General features: G+C 46.1%; 1 protein-coding gene across 1 annotated transcript in view; it reads right to left on the bottom strand.

The window, feature by feature from the left end:
* LOC102380750 (oxysterol-binding protein 2) overlaps positions 1–17,273 on the bottom strand; it is a 346,753-nt gene that overhangs the window by 52,534 nt on the left and 276,946 nt on the right. Inside the window, 1 exon segment of the mRNA XM_025208840.1 lies at positions 3,779–3,977. Coding sequence (XP_025064625.1) covers positions 3,779–3,977 — 199 coding nt within the window.

The raw sequence follows: 17,273 nt of genomic DNA, 5'->3' as shown, positions 1-17,273 counted from the left end.
ACCCCCCCCCCCCCACCCACCATGTGAAGAGATAAGCAATGGCTCCTCCACACACCGTACATCCTGCACCCATCCCAGTGTTCTGGCACCATTCCCTATGGCCCCTCCCACCAGCTCCAGGAGCACGGGAGGAACAGGGGAATGAGCTATACTGGAAATGTGCTTCTGCCCACTCCTCCCATGCTGGTGGGAGGGGCTGCAGGGAGTGGTGCCAGGACACTGAGACAGGTGCCAGGTGAAGGCGTACAGAGGACCCAGTGCTTACCCCCTCATGAAGGGGTCTGGTGCTACAGCACCCTTCAAAGGATCTTGCAGAACCCCAGACTACTGTCACACTCCAGTTGAAAATCACTATATTCGGAAATATTATAACGAATGCCTTCAGTTAGTCCAGCCACGAGGTCCTTCTTGAGAAGGAGGAGCTGAATTCCACTTCCCTTTGAGTGACTAAATGGAATTTTTTTAGCTGCATAAGTGGCTTTTTTGTAACAGGCTGCAATTCTATCCATGGTTGTGTGTCAACTGGGGACGGGGGGGAATGAAATTGTAGCATGTGACAAAAATGCCACTTGAGCAGTTAGAAAACTGCCATTTAGGTGCAGTGTTTTAGGAAACAGAATTCCACCCAACATGATTTGGCAAGAACAGTAATTGCAGCTAGGTTTTATTCTCCAGTAATTCTTGTGATCAGCAAAAAGATTAGACACGGGTCAATGGAGAAACTTGGAGAAACTGGCCAATTGTCGCCTTGGGTCCTCCACGATCCGCTGGCTGGAAAATTGGCTCCGGGGTCGGACCCAGAGGGTAGTAATTGATGGAAGTCACTCATCGTGGTGTCCTGTGACCAGTGGGGTCCCCCAAGGGGTCCTTGGACCCATACTGTTCAACATCTTCATTAATGATGTGGACACTGAAGTCAGAAGCGGACTGGCCAAGTTCGCCGATGACACCAAACTTTGGGGCAAAGCATCCACACCAGAAGACAGGCAGGTTATCCAGGCTGACCTGGACAGGCTCAGCAAGTGGGCGGATGAGAATCTGATGGTGTTCAACGCTGATAAATGCAAGGTTCTCCACCTTGGGAAAAAAAACCCGCAGCATCCTTATAGGCTCGGCAGTGCTATGTTGGCTAGCACTATGGAAGAAAGAGACTTGGGGGTCATCATTGACCACAAGATGAACATGAGCCTGCAATGCGATGCGGCGGCTAGTAAAGCGACCAAAACACTGGCTTGCATCCATAGATGCTTCTCAAGCAAATCCCGGGACGTCATTCTCCCCCTGTACTCGGCCTTAGTGAGGCCGCAGCTGGAGTACTGTGTCCAGTTTTGGGCTCCACAATTCAAAAAGGATGTGGAGAAGCTTGAGAGAGTCCAGAGAAGAGCCACGTGCATGATCAGAGGTCAGGGAAGCAGACCCTACGATGACAGGCTGAGAGCCCTGGGGCTCTTTAGCCTGAAAAAGCGCAGGCTCAGGGGTGATCTGATGGCCACCTACAAGTTTATCAGGGGTGACCACCAGCATCTGGGGGAACGTTTGTTCACCAGAGCGCCCCAAGGGATGACGACGAGGTCGAATGGTCATAAACTACTACAAGACCGTTTCAGGCTGGACATAAGGAAGAATTTCTTTACTGTCCGAGCCCCCAAGGTCTGGAACAGCCTGCCACCGGAGGTGGTTCAAGCGCCTTCATTGAACACCTTCAAGATGAAACTGGATGCTTATCTTGCTGGGATCCTATGACCCCAGCTGACTTCCTGCCCTTTGGGCGGGGGGCTGGACTCGATGATCTTCCGAGGTCCCTTCCAGCCCTGATGTCTATGAAATCTATTAAATGGATGTCATAGATACATTCATGGTGTAAAGGCACATGAAGCTCTCCAAAGTGAGCAGCAGCAGGACACCCTCAGCAAGGGCGAGGCCAACAAACCCGTGTACTCCACCTTGATCTCCTGCGCCACCAGGGACCTAGGCTGGCGGCTCCTTCACGGAGCTGTCATGACGGGCATATACCTGGTACACTTTAAGATGGCCCCCAACATGTGTCCATTCTGTGGGCAGAGGGAGACCCTGGTGCACCTAGTCCTGGAGTGCGCCAGGTTGCAGCCCCTGCACCTCCTCCTCCAGAACCTCCTGCTGAGGTTCTGTCTGCACTTTTCCCTGCACCGGTTTATTTATGCACTTCCCATCCATAGCCCCACCAAGGCCCAGGACCTCCTGGCCAACCTTCTCCTGGCCCTGGCCAAGCTGGCCATCTGGCTGACCAGGAAGGAGGCTCTGGTTGGGAGGGTCCCCGGGGACTGTGGGGCCTTTTTCCTGGGTCTCCTCCATTTCCACATCCGGGCAGAGTACCATTGGGCAGTAGCCTCTAGCTCTCTGGCCGCTTTTGAGAGCTGGTGGGCACTGGCCAGGGTAGGCTGCTTGGTGCCCTCCCAGGGTGCATTTGTTTTGTCCCTGTGACCCCATGAGCACATCCTGTTTTCTCATTCATTGTCACAAGCATTTAGTTGGTGACCTTAGTTCCACTGCTGCCCATCACTGGCAACCACGAGTTACATAGTGGCCTAGGCCCATGGCTGTGGTCACTAAATAGGCCTAAGTGAGCAGTCTACCATTTAACAAACATATATACTCCTGTATCTTGCAGCTAAGCTTATTCAAGTATTTCCAAACCTGCAGGAACACAATGATATGGGGCTATAAACTCATCTTATTGACCCAGTTTTGGAATGCATAGATTCAAACTGCCCAGCACCAGGATGCAGTGGTCTACTGAGAATATTCAGTCCATTAAAGACAACCACAGAAAGATCTGGATTCTCTTGGGGAGTTAACACCTTGGAAGAGGTCTCCTCAAAGACCACATCTGCCTTGTGTCCCTTCAACAAGCTTTCACCCACGAAAAGGTTTGTAAGCTTCAGTAGTATCTTGCCTACCCATCCCATCTCTGCTGTTAGGACCATAAGAACATAAACAGTGCCATATTTGGTCGAATCAATGGTCCATCTAGCTCAGCATCATGTCTCCATCAGTGGCAGTAGGAGATGCTTAAAGCCAGTGGTACCCAACCTATCCAGACCCACAGGCCAGATGAGTGACATGGGGCTGATCCATGGGCTTGATCCGACACAGAGTTGGTGCATGGGGTCACTCTATGAATGTGATCTGGCCACATGCTGGCTTGACACCCATGGACCTAGAAATCTGGCATCAGGGGAATGGCAATTAATGCTTTCACCAAATTTCTGGACTGATAGGGAGACCCGTGGGCCAGATTTGGTACATGAGCTGAAGGTTGAGCACCACTGCTGTAGAGGGAGAGTATATAAATGAGGCATGTCTTGAGTGATCCATCCCCTGCTGTACCCTCATCAACCATCACTGATTCAGAGATACCATAGAACATATCCCTGATTGTTCCATTTAACAGCTTGCTATGGTCTTGTCCTCCACAAACCTGTCTAATATCTTTTTAACCTGTTATACTAGCTATGTCTACAACCACCTTTGGCAAGAATATTCAGGTATTATCTATCTGTTGCCCTACAAGATGTCACTCATGCCTTTCTCCCCCCTTCCACCTCTCCCTGTGTTGCTGCTGATTTATGCTCATGGCCTTCCTGCTCCACTGATTCCTCAGCTCACGGCTGACTGCTGAGCCTACAATGTCACAGCAGCGGTAGCATTCCAAGGTACAACAGAAGGAGTTCTTGGCATGCCCATGTTCCCCTCATTAGCATCCCAGCATGTTGGCATCCCTGGGAAGGAGGCTGCTCACCCTTGGTAGTGTTGGTGATTCCTGCGGTGCTCGAGGATAGGCCAGGGGCTCCTCGGCAGGCTCGTTCCAAGCTGTTATGTTGTTTGGCTAACTGCTCAATCGTTTCCTCTAGGCGGATCCTCTGCTCTCGTTCATACTGTAGGGTCCGCTGCCATTTTCGACTGTGGGTCTCTGCTAACTCCAGAAAATCACGACAAGCCTGGGGAAACAAGAAATATATATCAGGCTCCCATGGGGCCAGGACCTGGCAATTACCAGTGCAAGACCCAATCAATTTGTCCCAGGAGCCAAGACGGATACACATTACATCTTAAAACTGCCCATCCCTCTCCAACCACTCCATCTTGTGAAAGTTATTTCAGTATGATTTTAAAAATGCACTCCTTTTACAATCACAGGATTAGGAATACAGTATGGGATGGATTCTATTCTACCTATTATGCATCTAAGTGGATTTAGACACCTCAGTGCAATCTATTCAATGCTGCCCAAATCCCTGAGAAAGTTCATGCAAAAGGTGGGTGGTTCTCCTCTTCCTCGTTGTTGTCACTCAAACCTAAGGGCAAGATAACAGTATATTATAAAAGTAGCTAGTGGACCTAAGTTTCCTTGCATGCCTAATAGGTAAAGTAGAATTTGGCCCTGTGTTTCCTATACCTGCGGTATGAACAACTAGCTTGAAATCTGCAGTCATGGCCACAGCCCTAAGCTTCAAAAATATCCACATGGTGAATGCTCTAGTGATTTCTGTTTTTTGGAAAGGCACTTGAGGTTTCTTGACGGGGAAGCTATTTTATCACTACTAGGAGGACTGTTTTCACCTTTAGCCATTCTAGTCTTGGTAACCCTAATTTGCTAAGAGTTTGCACATTGTTTTAAAATTTTACAGGGCTAAAACAGTAAAACTTTCAATCCCCATCCTCAGGCCCTCTGCTCTTCCAGTCCTGGGCTCTGACACACACCTGTTCTAACTGGCAGTTTCCATCTATGGCCTCATACACACAGTTCTTCAGTCCTGATCTGCAACCCTTCCTGCAATTTCAGTCCTAAACTCCCTATCCCAGAGATGTAGCTCTACCAATGCACCTCTATGCTGCTCTGCTGCTGCATCACCATCCTATTTCAGGCCTGTTCTGAGAAAACACCATCAGCTGTTCCAAAGAGCACAGTATTTGGGGAAGGGGGGGGCAGAGACAAAACAGCCCTTTGGAAATAGGACAAGAATCCACAGCGACAAAAAGCAAAGAAGCTGAAAGAAGAGAGTGAACCTTTGTTTCTCCCTGAGTAAAGATAAAGGAAATGCCTCCTCCCCCACCTTTACTGAAACCGAGTCCAGACAGGAATCCTGTCCCTTGGGTGACAATTAGAGACAACAGAAAGCAGACTGAAATCTTTGAAGTCTTTTCTCCTGAGGCAGAGAGAGGAGTTACGCTGCTAGTAGCACTGTTCCTTTGCCTCTTGTACACAGCTGTCCCCAAAGCCTTCTGGTGCCCAGATGATCAGAAAGGGGCTGCATCTGTGGCCTACAAGTACTATTCATTGGGCACATCTACGCATGACGCTATGGTGACATACTGTCAGGGGGCAAAAACTGTGACATCACAGCTACATCGCCATAGCGAAGCACTCCCTCCGTATAGCGTGTCACTACAGAGATGTAGCGGCTTAAAATAACCATGTGCTGCACGGATGGTGCAGTACATGCTGTTACTGCACCATCATTTACTACTTCCAAAAGGAAGTACTAGATGACAGCACAGTAACAATGGTGCCGTATGGGCACGTGTAGACATGCCCACTGTGTGTGCAAGCATTAGCAAGTTACCCCTTAATTCAACCCCAGAGTTTTGGGAGACTGGAATGTACCAGACATGCTACATCTACACTGTCTCTGTAGCCATTTCCTTGCACACAAGCGCACAGGTCACACAGGTCAGTAGGATTCAGCCACTAATCTAGGTCTTGCTGTACATGCACTCTTTCTGTCCTATCCCACTAGGAATGTGACAGTATAAATACTAGGACTTAAGAAACTAGGGGTGCAGACAGATGCTACTAGCAGTCGTCTTAATGGTATTAGTGTCTTACTGTGTCAGCCCATTGCAGCTTAAATAATGTGTTATGGTAAATAATCCTAGATCTTCCCAGCAGTCCAGCTGATCACAGTAAAGTATGAATGAGGACACTGAGTGGCTATAGGACTGGTAATTGTATGCTGAGACTTTCAAATCCAATCCAAATTGGTAGTGACCAGAGGTCATTCCCACTACTTGAAAGGTCCATCTAATATCTGTTGATTGGTCTCTGGCCAGTTTCCAGTAGAAGGGTGTCCACATTAACTCCTTTGCTGACAGACTCAAGTCAGAATGAACCATGGTAACTGTATCTCTTCTCAATTAAGGTGGAAAGAACAGGGTGCTATGAGGTAGGCTACATGGTTGCTGCCCATGCCCCGCCTGTTCTGGGGATAAAGAGAAATTCCCAGGCCTCTCAGCTTGATACCTCTCACTAGCATAAGATTCCTGCAAACAGCACCACCACCACTGAAGAGAAGAACGGCCAACAGAAACCTATCAACCCCCAGAAGCTGCAATCACAGGCAAGCTGTTCCCCCTCCACAAGGGGTGCTGGAATGTCAGCTCTACGCAGGCAAAGGGTTTATTTCCAGGTTCAAATCACTCACTCTAAGAGCACACACCAACTGCAGACTTCTTAAGCCTGACAAAGGGTTTTTAAACCTGAAAGCTTGCTAAAACATTTTTCCAACTATTTAAGTTGGTCTAACAAAAGATATCCGATTCACCCAAAGAACCTTGTCTGCCTATGTCCTTAGACCAACATGGTTACAACCTACACCCCTGTCACTCTTAAAGGAACACTTGAAATGTTGCTCTTCTGTTGTCAAAATGAATAGTGAAGATCAAGGCAAATGAAAGAGTAGAGACTAAATAGCTTTATTTTCAGTTTCTGTATTTTACAAGACTTTGTATCCAGCCAGTTTCACTGCTACCTTTGAGATTCTTCTCATATTCAAAACTAAGCATGTGCGTGCATATTCAATTGGGCCTCAGTTTTTCTCTTTCCTGTTCCTGTGTGAGACCCACACAAACAACATGAAAAACTGTTTGCCTGTTTTAACAAGAAAATGTGTTTTAACCATCAGCAAAATTTGTGGGGACCCTTGCAGTGAAGACCACTTGAAACTCTTGAGTGTCCAATCAAAAGTATCAGGGAACTGGATAGAGATCAGTCAACTTACACTGCACAGGCCTCTGGACTATCAACCATGTTAGAAAAAGAGCACTATGAAAATAAAAATAATTTTGACAAATTCCAAAACAACTCAAGTGATTAAAAAAGGGATTAAACTGTAGATGTCTAATGTATTTGTCACTATGGGTAGGGCTCAATTCATCTCTATGCTTTAGTCAATTTGGATTTCATATAAACATCCCTCTGCTTTCTGCACTTCACTTATACCAGGGGTGTCAAACTCATCCAGCTCTGTAGGCTGGATGAGTTGTGCAGGGCCAGTCCACAGATCAGACTGAAAAACACAGACTGGCCTCGCACACTGGATCTAGCATATATCCTGGAGCGGCGGAAGTGGATGCTACATGCTGTATCTTTGACACCTCTGACTTACATGAACCCATGCTGGCTGGATTCACTTCAACTTGTAGTTAGCTCTGTTCTTTGGTTCTTGTGCTCTAGCATTATGCTTCTATGCTAGAGTTTCCATGGTACATCTGGATTTAGTACAAGGTGTGTTATGAGTTAAAAGTGTTGATCCATTAAATTTTCTAAAACATTTTCTATTGATAGAAGCAAACTTGGGGCCTAAACCAGATTATCAGCTCCTTCAAAAACACTGTAGGAAAAAGAGTTTCTCTCATGAAATCTGTAAAGATGTTTTATTTCTAGTCACTGTCTCCTGATCCCTGCATCATATTTCAGTAACATGGGCCTAGTAATTTATAGTCTAGACCCTACAAAATCTTACGTGTGTAACTTTGCACATACTGACATACCAACACACCATCTGAACTCATGCAAACGTATATGTTAATATGTACTGCTTTCAGTAAAACTATCCAAGCTGCTTAGAGTTAAGCACTTGTATGGTTTTGCATGACTGGAGCCTAATACAAAAAAGCCTTGTGCTGCCATCACTATTAAGGCTGGTTTTAAGCCTGCATATTCTCTTAGGGCCAAATGTTTCTATTTTTACAAAAGTTGGTTGGTATCTGTAAGCAAGCTCATAGGCTAGCTGCTGTGGTTATTACTATTTGCGATGTTTAAGGCTCCCTTATGAGATGCAGCCACATGCAGGTTTGTTGGACAGCAATAATAATTCAGCTAAAAAACATTGGAAGAAAGAACAGCAGCTTTGGGCAGGAATCGTGATAGGAATAGGAATGTAGGCTTATATTCTCTGCCTGTTTTAATTCATGGCCATCAGTGACTCTTGGAAGCAACCCAAAGCACAGTGAAGAAAGTTATAAAGTCCAGTCCACAATTTGATATTCATCCACTAACATCACATTAAAAAGACATTAAGGCTATGACATCAAGCAGAAAAAGGAAGGCTATCCACTGTGAAAGTAGGAAGGCAGAGCCCTTGATACTTCTTAGTCACAACCACTGCCCTCATTGGAAGGCGTCATTGGAGTGGGGAACAAGTAGCAAATTTGATTTAGCTCTATCTGTGTGCTTACAGGAGTTTTGTCAGAATCCTGACAGTCTACCAAAACACTGCATCCCCCATTGGGGTCACTACAACAGAGTGGTATGGCAGGAAAAAAATAACTACGCTGTTTGGTATATGAAGGGAAGGAAGAGGAGCAGTAGAGAGAGGCCCATTAGCATGTGAAGCTCAACAGAAGCTTGGTGAACAAGAAGCTAAGTGGGGCAGATGGAGAAGACAGGAGATAAGGCTGATCATGCCAAAATATTTGATCTCTCCCTTCAACAAGATAACTCCTTGGGTGGATGAAGGAAACAAAGTGGATATAGTTTATCTGGATTTCAGCAAGGCTTTTGACAAAACCGCACATGATCTCATAAACAGCCTGTTCATGGCCCACCCTGCTACATGGAAATCCAAAACAGGAAAATCCACAACTAATGTCATTAAAATGGTGACTGAACACTCAATGGCTTCCTGGTCGATGAAGCAACAACCATGGAAATCAAAAAAGTCCTTTTAAGAGTCTTTTTAGAGGTCCTTTTAAGGGTCCTTCATTCAGAAGATTAGGTCCTGGGACATGGATCTGCCAACTGAATGTTGACAGTCTCTTGAGGGCCAAATGTGACTATTTGGGGAAGATGCTAAAGACATTCAATTGATGTACTAACATTTCATGAAACCCATGTCAAGAGTGAAGAGCAAGCCTGCCTCTATAAGACAGATGACTATAAGCTTGCCACCAACACTTACAACTCAAAATACAGCCTGGCAATCTATGTGAAGAATGAGATATTCCACTATACAAAACTATTATCTTCTAAAAATTGAGGCATTTGCACAACATCTATCATGCCTGGTAAACTGACAACTGTTAATGTTTACAAGCCATCCAATGAAAAATGGCCCCAACCAGCTCTGCAGACTTTTGAACACTCATCTAGTATGTTGGAGACTTCACCAGTCATCATATGGAATGAGGGTATGAGGCCAATGACAAGAATGGGGAAACCTTGACAGACTGGACATCAGCAGAAGATGTACAGGTTGTGTAAGATGCTAAACTACACCATACTTTAGGTCTGCGAGGTGGGGACAGGACTATAATCCAGACCTCACCTTTGTTTCGACTCACAGGGATGGTGCCCCTCACCTTGTGTCTAGAAATGTGCTTTCTGACTTCCCATACAAGAAACACTGGCCAGTCATGAGCCACGTTGGAACTGAAATCTCTGTTATACAGTCAAAATGGATGGTGAGGTGGAACCTTGGTAGGGCAAACTGGTCCAGGTTCATAGCTGAGGTTGAAAAAACTATTCACCGAATACCCACAATGCCAAAGGAGCATGACTGCTTTGCAGCCCTTCTCATCACAGCCGCAAAAAAACAACATCCTGTGTGGATACAGGAAGACACACATTCCTTGTTGGAACTCTGAGTACGAGAACCTCTTCCAACATACCTACAGTCGGGCAATCCTGCACTGGCAACAGCTTTGCTTGAGCCCCTGGACACTGCTAGATGCCAGAAATAGGTGGAGTGGTGGAATCCTTGGATTTCGTGCGTTCAAGTCGCCGAGCCTGGAACCTTCTGAGGACACTTGGAACAACTCACTCTGCAAAAGCTGTGAATTCACCGGTCAAACAGGACACTGTTGCCGCAACACTGGTCGCGAATTTGAAGGGACCACTTGAAAAGTATTACAAGCAGGACATCAGGCAGCAACTGAAGGAGTCAATGGCCGACTGCCCAGAATCCTCTGAACTCTCAGACAGTTTCTCTACTGAGGAACTTAGGGCTGGTCTGAGTGCAACAAAATCAGGGAAGGCTGCAGGGAAGAATAGAATCCCTCTAAACTTCCACCACCATCGTGGACCAATAACTCAAAAGTGGCTTCTGCGCCTCTATTCAAATGTGATGGAAAGTGGCCAAATTCCTTGAATCTGGTGTGAAGCAATGGCTATTGCTGTGCTGAAACTGGGGAACCCATCCAGTGATCCTGGGAGCTAAAGGCTGATATCATTGCTTTGTACAGCCTACAAACTACTGGTGTGGTTCATCCTCCAAAGGATTAGCCAGACTGCCAAGGTATCCATTCCTGAGAACAAGTCAGTTTTAATGTCACACCAAAGTTGCTGTGACCAAGTGCTTGCTCTCGCCATGAACATCGAGGCTGGCTTCCAGTGTAACCTTAAGAACAGCTCTGCATTCATTGACCTTTCTGCAGCATATGATACTTGTTTGGAAGCATGGTCTATTGCTAAAACTGTCCCACCTTCTCCCATACACCATACTGCTCTGCCTTTTGTGAACGTTTCTGGGCAACCAACAGATGTGTGTATACTTCCAAGACAAAGCAAGCAAACCACGGACTCTAATAGCCTCCCACAGGGAAGTGTTCTTGCCCTGCCTCTCTACAACAGGGGTAGGCAATTATTTTGGGCGGAGGGCTACTTATTGAGTTTTGGCAAGCCATCGAGGGCCGCATGACAGGCAGCCAGGGGCAGAAAAATATTAATTTTCTAAATTTTTTAGGGGCCCCATGGGCCAGATAGAATGGCCTGGTGGGCTGCATCTGGCCCACAGGCTGCATTTTGCCCACCCCTCTCCACAACATTTATATAAGTGATATGCCTGCTATATCTTCAAGGAAATGTGCATATGCCGATGACCTGGCACTAACCACACAGGCAAGGACTTTCAAAGAGATTGAAGACACAATGCAAGTGGAGGCTGTGACCAAATACAACAAAATCCATCATCTCAGCATTTTACCTCAACAACAGTGGGTTACTGCAAGAGAGGAAAGGAGAGGGGGGGGTCAGACATGCTGAAGAAGCAGCACTTGAGCCCCCGGGGGTGTGAGACCCCAGCCCTTGGAGAGGGCGGAGTAGGGACAGGCACACCAAGGTAGTACCTGAGCCTAAAAGCAGGTGTTCAATCCCGTGTCCAGCAGAGCGGGCGGAGAAACATGCTCTGGACAGTGATTTCTACTCCAGCAGCTATGGGAACTTTCAAACCCAGCCAGCCATAAGGCTGCCACTGGTAATACTGCTGAGCAAGCAGCACAAGGTCTTGGTGAAGTCTGCTGGGGTACATACGTAGCACTACCCACTTGACTGTAATTTAAGTGGATCCACTACCTGCTGCAGACATCCAGACCCCTTGGCTTTTTGCTATGCCAGCACCAAGAAACCACTTTACTGTCACAAAGGTACCAATACTGTCTCAAGCACACAGCTTGCCTGCTTGGCTCATGTACCAGGGAACAGATTCCTTCCAGGGCACAGAAGCACAGGAAAGCTGGTCTTGGGGATGCACTACTTCTTCTGTATCTTCATGTGTGGATGGGAGAGACTGGATGGTGGATCTACCCCTACCCTAAGTCTTATTTCACTTTATGTACCCAAATAGTGCATACATAGCCATATAACTGCAATTGCTAATGCTTACACATGGTTTGTGGTTCTATTTTGCTCTGGTGCAAACTAGCACCACCCATATATATACTTATCAGAAGAGGTGGGGAGGAGCTAGGACCTCCCAACTTTTAGCTCAGTTGCCTAGCGGTTAGGATACTCCCCTTTGTGGAGCAGAGGCCAGGCATTACTCAAGCGTTTCTCCAGCCTCCTTGAAGATGGTCTGCTGAACAGCCAAAAGGGAGATATATGAGGTACCATATCCCAGCCCCTTCACGAAAGCAGTGACCTCAATCACACCTCTCCCATACTCCACTTGAGAGGTAAAGTATGGCTCTGACCCCTCCTCATATCCCACATAGGTCATCTCTGCTAAACAAGGGTAAACATCTACAGAACAAGCAATGCAAGCACGCAGGGTGGATGATACATTCCCCTGGTTTTGATGCCTTGTACCCAACCTCAGACTCACAGTGTCTTTCTAAGACAAAGTCTTTTTTTTAGCCATTCACCTTTCTGAAAACTGCTGGCACTGTTTATATAATAGCCATCTCCTGTACCCTGCTGTACTGTAAGAGGATCATATCACTATGGCAGGTAATCGGATAGTAGCGCTGACCTTCCCATTTGAGGAAAGCTCATTATCTGCTTTCAAAGTCCCATTTTTGTAGTCAGAGCACATGTGGCATGCACAGAAACACCCACCCCAATGCAGCTCAGCAGAATATAATATGAAAGTTACCAGCTGTCCCCAGCTCAGGCGGATGGGCCTTTTTAAGTAATGGATGCAGAATTCATCACTAATTACCACATTGCAATTAAACTCAGGTTTGTTTTAAGGCAGTTACAAGAAATATATGATTAGAGTTATGATAAATTCCAGAAAAATCACAGATGAGATATTCCCAGAAATGGGAACCCCAGTGCTGGGGAGGAGAGTTAGGAGCCAAGAAAGCCTCCAAGTGGAATCTCAGTGTCAGTTTTCTGAAGTCAGTGTCCTGCACAGACAGACAAAAGAAAAAACTTAGATATTTCTATCGGCTGATTTTGAAATGTTTCTCTAAGGATGCCATTCCCATATTATAGAAGGGGAAACTGAGGCTTAATTCATGAAAGATGTCTTGATTAGTGTATGAATACTGTCATGGGAAGAAAATATTGGGAACTAAAAAGATTTAATTCAAGCTAAGAAAAGCAGAACTACTATAAGCAGCTGGAAACTGAAGCCAGAGAAACTCAAATGTGCAATAAGACATGCTTGTTTAACAGCAAGGGTGATCAAACATTAGAATAAACTACCAAGGGAGATGACAGATTCTCTTTCTTGCTGCCTTTAAATCAGACTGGATGCCTTTCTGGAAGGTAGCATTTGTCAGATACAAACTGGGCTCATACAGAGGTAACTGGGTAAAATTTACTGGCCTATGCTGTACAGCAGTTGAGATGGAGTCATTTGACCACCCTTTCTGCTTTAAACTATGCATCTATGAAAACGTCATCCAGCAGTTCTACAGGGAAATCTAGATTCTTATTCATGCTGTCTATTCATTCTGGTCCACCAAACAATACTACTGCCTTATTTTCTAAAGAAGGCTAGGACGGTGACTGAATTAACTTTCCTCCTCAAGTGCCTCTGGGAAATTGCCTGATTTAAAAAAAAAATTTCATATTGCCTAGAGTCTGAAGGCATTGGCAGCAACTCCTAAATTAAGGAGACTGAAAGGCCACCTCAGTCTGAAAGCATCTGATTCTGAAGGTGGCTACCTGGAAACTGAGACATTCATGATGGGAGGAGGAAGCCTACTGAAAGCCTACACATCTCATTAACCAACTATGGTCAAGTATTGGGAACATCTGTCCTCATCTCCATGATATATGTTCATAGATTTCATAGACATTTGGGCGGGAAGATCATCAGGTCCCACCTCGTAAGATCATTGGGTCCAGCCCCCTCCCGCCCAAGGGGCAGAAAGTCAGCTGGGGTCAAAGGATCCCAGCAAGATAAACGTTCAAATGTTTCTTGAAAGTGTCCAGAGTAGGTGCTTGCACCACCTCTGAGGGGAGTTTGTTCCAGGCCTTGGGGGCTTGGGCAGTAAAGATTTTTTTCCTTATGTCCAGGCTAAAACAGTCTTGCAGGAGTTTGTAACCATTGGACCGTGTCATCCCCTGGAGTGCTCTGGAGAACAGACGCTCCCCCAGATCCTGATGCACACCCCTTATGTACTTATAGGCAGCCACCAAGTCGCCCCTGAGCCTGCACTTCTCCAGGCTGAAGAGTCCCATAGCTCTCAGCCTCTCTATGCTTGTTGGGAAAGTATCAAATGATCCTCACAAGGCAGGGTCATTCAGCAACTGGGAGGGCAAACTAGGTATCTCACCTATAAGGTTTCACAGGGTGACTTTGTTACTTAGAGATGGAATAAGCCTGTCTAAAGGGGAGTCTGACATTGTCCTTCTGACCTCTGAGGAGAAGTCCATAGTTGCAGCTGCGAAGGGAGCCAGATTAGAAAAATCAGGCAGTGGGAATCCCAAAGGATCCTGGAGTGATATTTTTGTTGCTGCTATTTGTTTGCACTACCTTGTAGCTTCTGTTTTTATTCCTCCAGCCTGCACTGGTCCCAAGGGTAGAAGTACTTTGTAAGTAGGTTAAATTCATTTCCCTTTTTGGATAGGAAGAGAGGAATGTTAACGTCTTTCTATAAACACACAGAAGAGTTCCGCTGCGTTGCAGAGCCCTCGAGCAACCGGGAATGTAGATGAATGGCACGGTTCTTTCACATCGAGTTCCGTCTTGGGCTACTTCACACTGCTGTAGTTAGAAATCCATTCAGGTTACACAAGTGATAGCTACCCTATTTGCAGTTTTTATTCATCCCAATAAAAAAAATCAGCCTACCATAAAGCCAGCCTGTCTGCTGCCTCTTCCTCAAGTTGGTTTCGATTCTTTCTCATCCTGTAGAGGATAACAAGCTACTTCCTTGTCAATCCAACAACCTACCAACTCCCCCCACCCTTTTTTTTTTTTTTTTTTATTAAAGAGTGCTGCATTCATCCACATAGCAGGCACAGACCTTGGCTCCTTCCACATACTGATCCCTATAGCTTTGACTAGGATATTCAGTGTTAAAAGCAAGCTTGTGATGCATATAGCTCAGGAAGGAGTACTGTGGCCTTTGTGAGGCATAACTAGGTCAATCTACTTTGAGATGGTATTAACAACCATATAAATGATTGAAATAAAACTCTGATAATATGTATGAAAAGGTAAGCTCTCTTGGACACTATCACAATAACAAGGACTAGTAGTTTTGGATTATATATCCTTATGGATTCAATGCACTGCTAACATTGCCAAATATATTCTCAGTTCACAATGTACCCCCCCACCTAGAACATGCCACAATACCAATTTAGTCCATATTCTAACTAGATCTCACAAGCTATATAGCTATGCCAAGTAAATACTAGGATGAATTCTAATACCTTGCCTAAATCCCAGTTTGAAACAGCAATTTTACGTCTCCCCAAATTCTCCACAATGGCTGAACTTCAGTGGTTAGTGAATAGTTTAGTTCTGTATAGCAGTTTGGGAACCTGAGATGTCCTAGGATCTTTGGGTGCATCTACAAGTGCCCCCGACTGTGCAGTTGGTACTGCACAGTCATTTAGTACTGCTTTAGCACTTGCTTTAGCAAGTACTAAATGACTGTGCAGTACCCGCTGGTACTGCACAGTCCCGGTAGTGCACAAGCAATTTTTGACCCTACTGCGCAGTAGTTCATTGCTACTGTGCAGTAGTGGTGGCGTCACAGTTAGTGCCCGCCGATACTACGTTACCATAGCTCGTTGCTACAGCGACATAGCGCCTCGTGTAGATGTGCCCAATATGTATGTAAAGTGTTAGGATTTTCCTGATGTATGAACCTAGGACAGGGGTGGGCAAAATAGTGGATCTGGCCAGTGGCCAGATTCCCTTTCCCAGCAGCCCCTGCCTGTATCGCTGTGACTGGTTTCCATGGAGACCCCAGGAGCAGCAGGGCCAAGACAGCATGGGGCCAGGATTTCCATGGAGACTGGCCCCAGCAGTGCTGGCAAGTGTGAGCGGCTGGGCGGGGAGCTGCTCCAGGGCCAGAGCTGGGATCCTGCGGTGGTGACAGAGCAGACCAGAGCTGGGGCAGAGATTCGATCTGCTGCCTGCATGCACTAGGCAGGGACATGCAGGCAGCAGATCATGGTTCTACCCCAGCTCCAGACTACGATGTCAATGTCACAAGATCCTGGCCCCGGCCCCAGAGCAGCTCCCTGCCCAGCTGTGCACCCTGCCAGGGCAGCTGGGGCTAGTCTCCATGGAAACCTTGGCCCTGTGCTGTCATGGCCACCCACTCCTGGGGTGTCTGTGAAAGACAGGGACTCCTGGGAAACAGAACCTGTTGTGGGCCACACTTTGCTCACCCCTGACCTAGGAGAACACAGAGCTGTCCCCATGCATTTGTATTCTCATTCTTTGTACTTTTTCTCAACCTGAGGATCCTAGCCTCAGGAACTGGCCTTTTTTTTTTTTTTTTTTTTTAGCTATACATCACCCATGATTCATATTCATCATTTGGCTCAAATACACACTTCTCTTTGTAGACTGTATTAACACTGAGGGGCAGGGAAGCATACACTCTCAGTGATGGTATATCAGCAAGTGAGACCTGCTTTATACCTGAGGAAGAATAGAATAGATGCAATGTGAGATGCCTCTAAATCAGTGAAACTATGACCCTATGTGAACATTATTTTAGGAGAACTATCCTGAAACAAGGCTCAGACTCTATGGCACCCCCTCTAGAAAGCAATGGCTGAGGAACTACACTAGAATTCAGATTCTTTGCAGTTAGGTTCATTACCTGCCTGCACAAATGAGGGTTTGAGAACTAGCATGGGGGTCATACAGTCCTGCTCAAAAAACAGCTATCCAGGGCCAGTGATGTGCTCCAGCTGTTTACTGTAGCTTTTATTTCAAAGGGCACTGCTTCTTCAGTAAGCTGCATGGGACTGTGGCAGCGTTCCAGCTGACTAGCAGCGGTGCACTTTGAAGGGAAAGCCTCACAAACCATTGAGTGGCAGGTCCTCCATTTGGCAATCTGCTACAAGCTAAGGTGGTTCCGAACAATCCACATACAAAAAAAAATCCATGTTCTACTTTACAAGTAAATTATAATTGCTTTCTTACATGAGCTGTCAACACTGCTCAAGAATTCAGAGTACTTTGTCTCTAGTATGGAGATCTGGCATAGCTGTCTGGCATAGCTCTGTCTTTCCATTCTCAATGAAATGTGGGGAACTGCCCAGATAAATCTGGAGATGGAGAGCTAAAATAAAGAGGTTACAGATTTCCTGGAGA

Source organism: Alligator sinensis, unplaced genomic scaffold, assembly GCF_000455745.1.
Source record: "Alligator sinensis unplaced genomic scaffold, ASM45574v1 scaffold1108_1, whole genome shotgun sequence".
NCBI lineage: Eukaryota > Metazoa > Chordata > Crocodylia > Alligatoridae > Alligator > Alligator sinensis.
The sequence above is the reverse complement of the archived record's forward strand: the minus strand, read 5'-3'. Positions and strand labels throughout refer to the sequence as shown.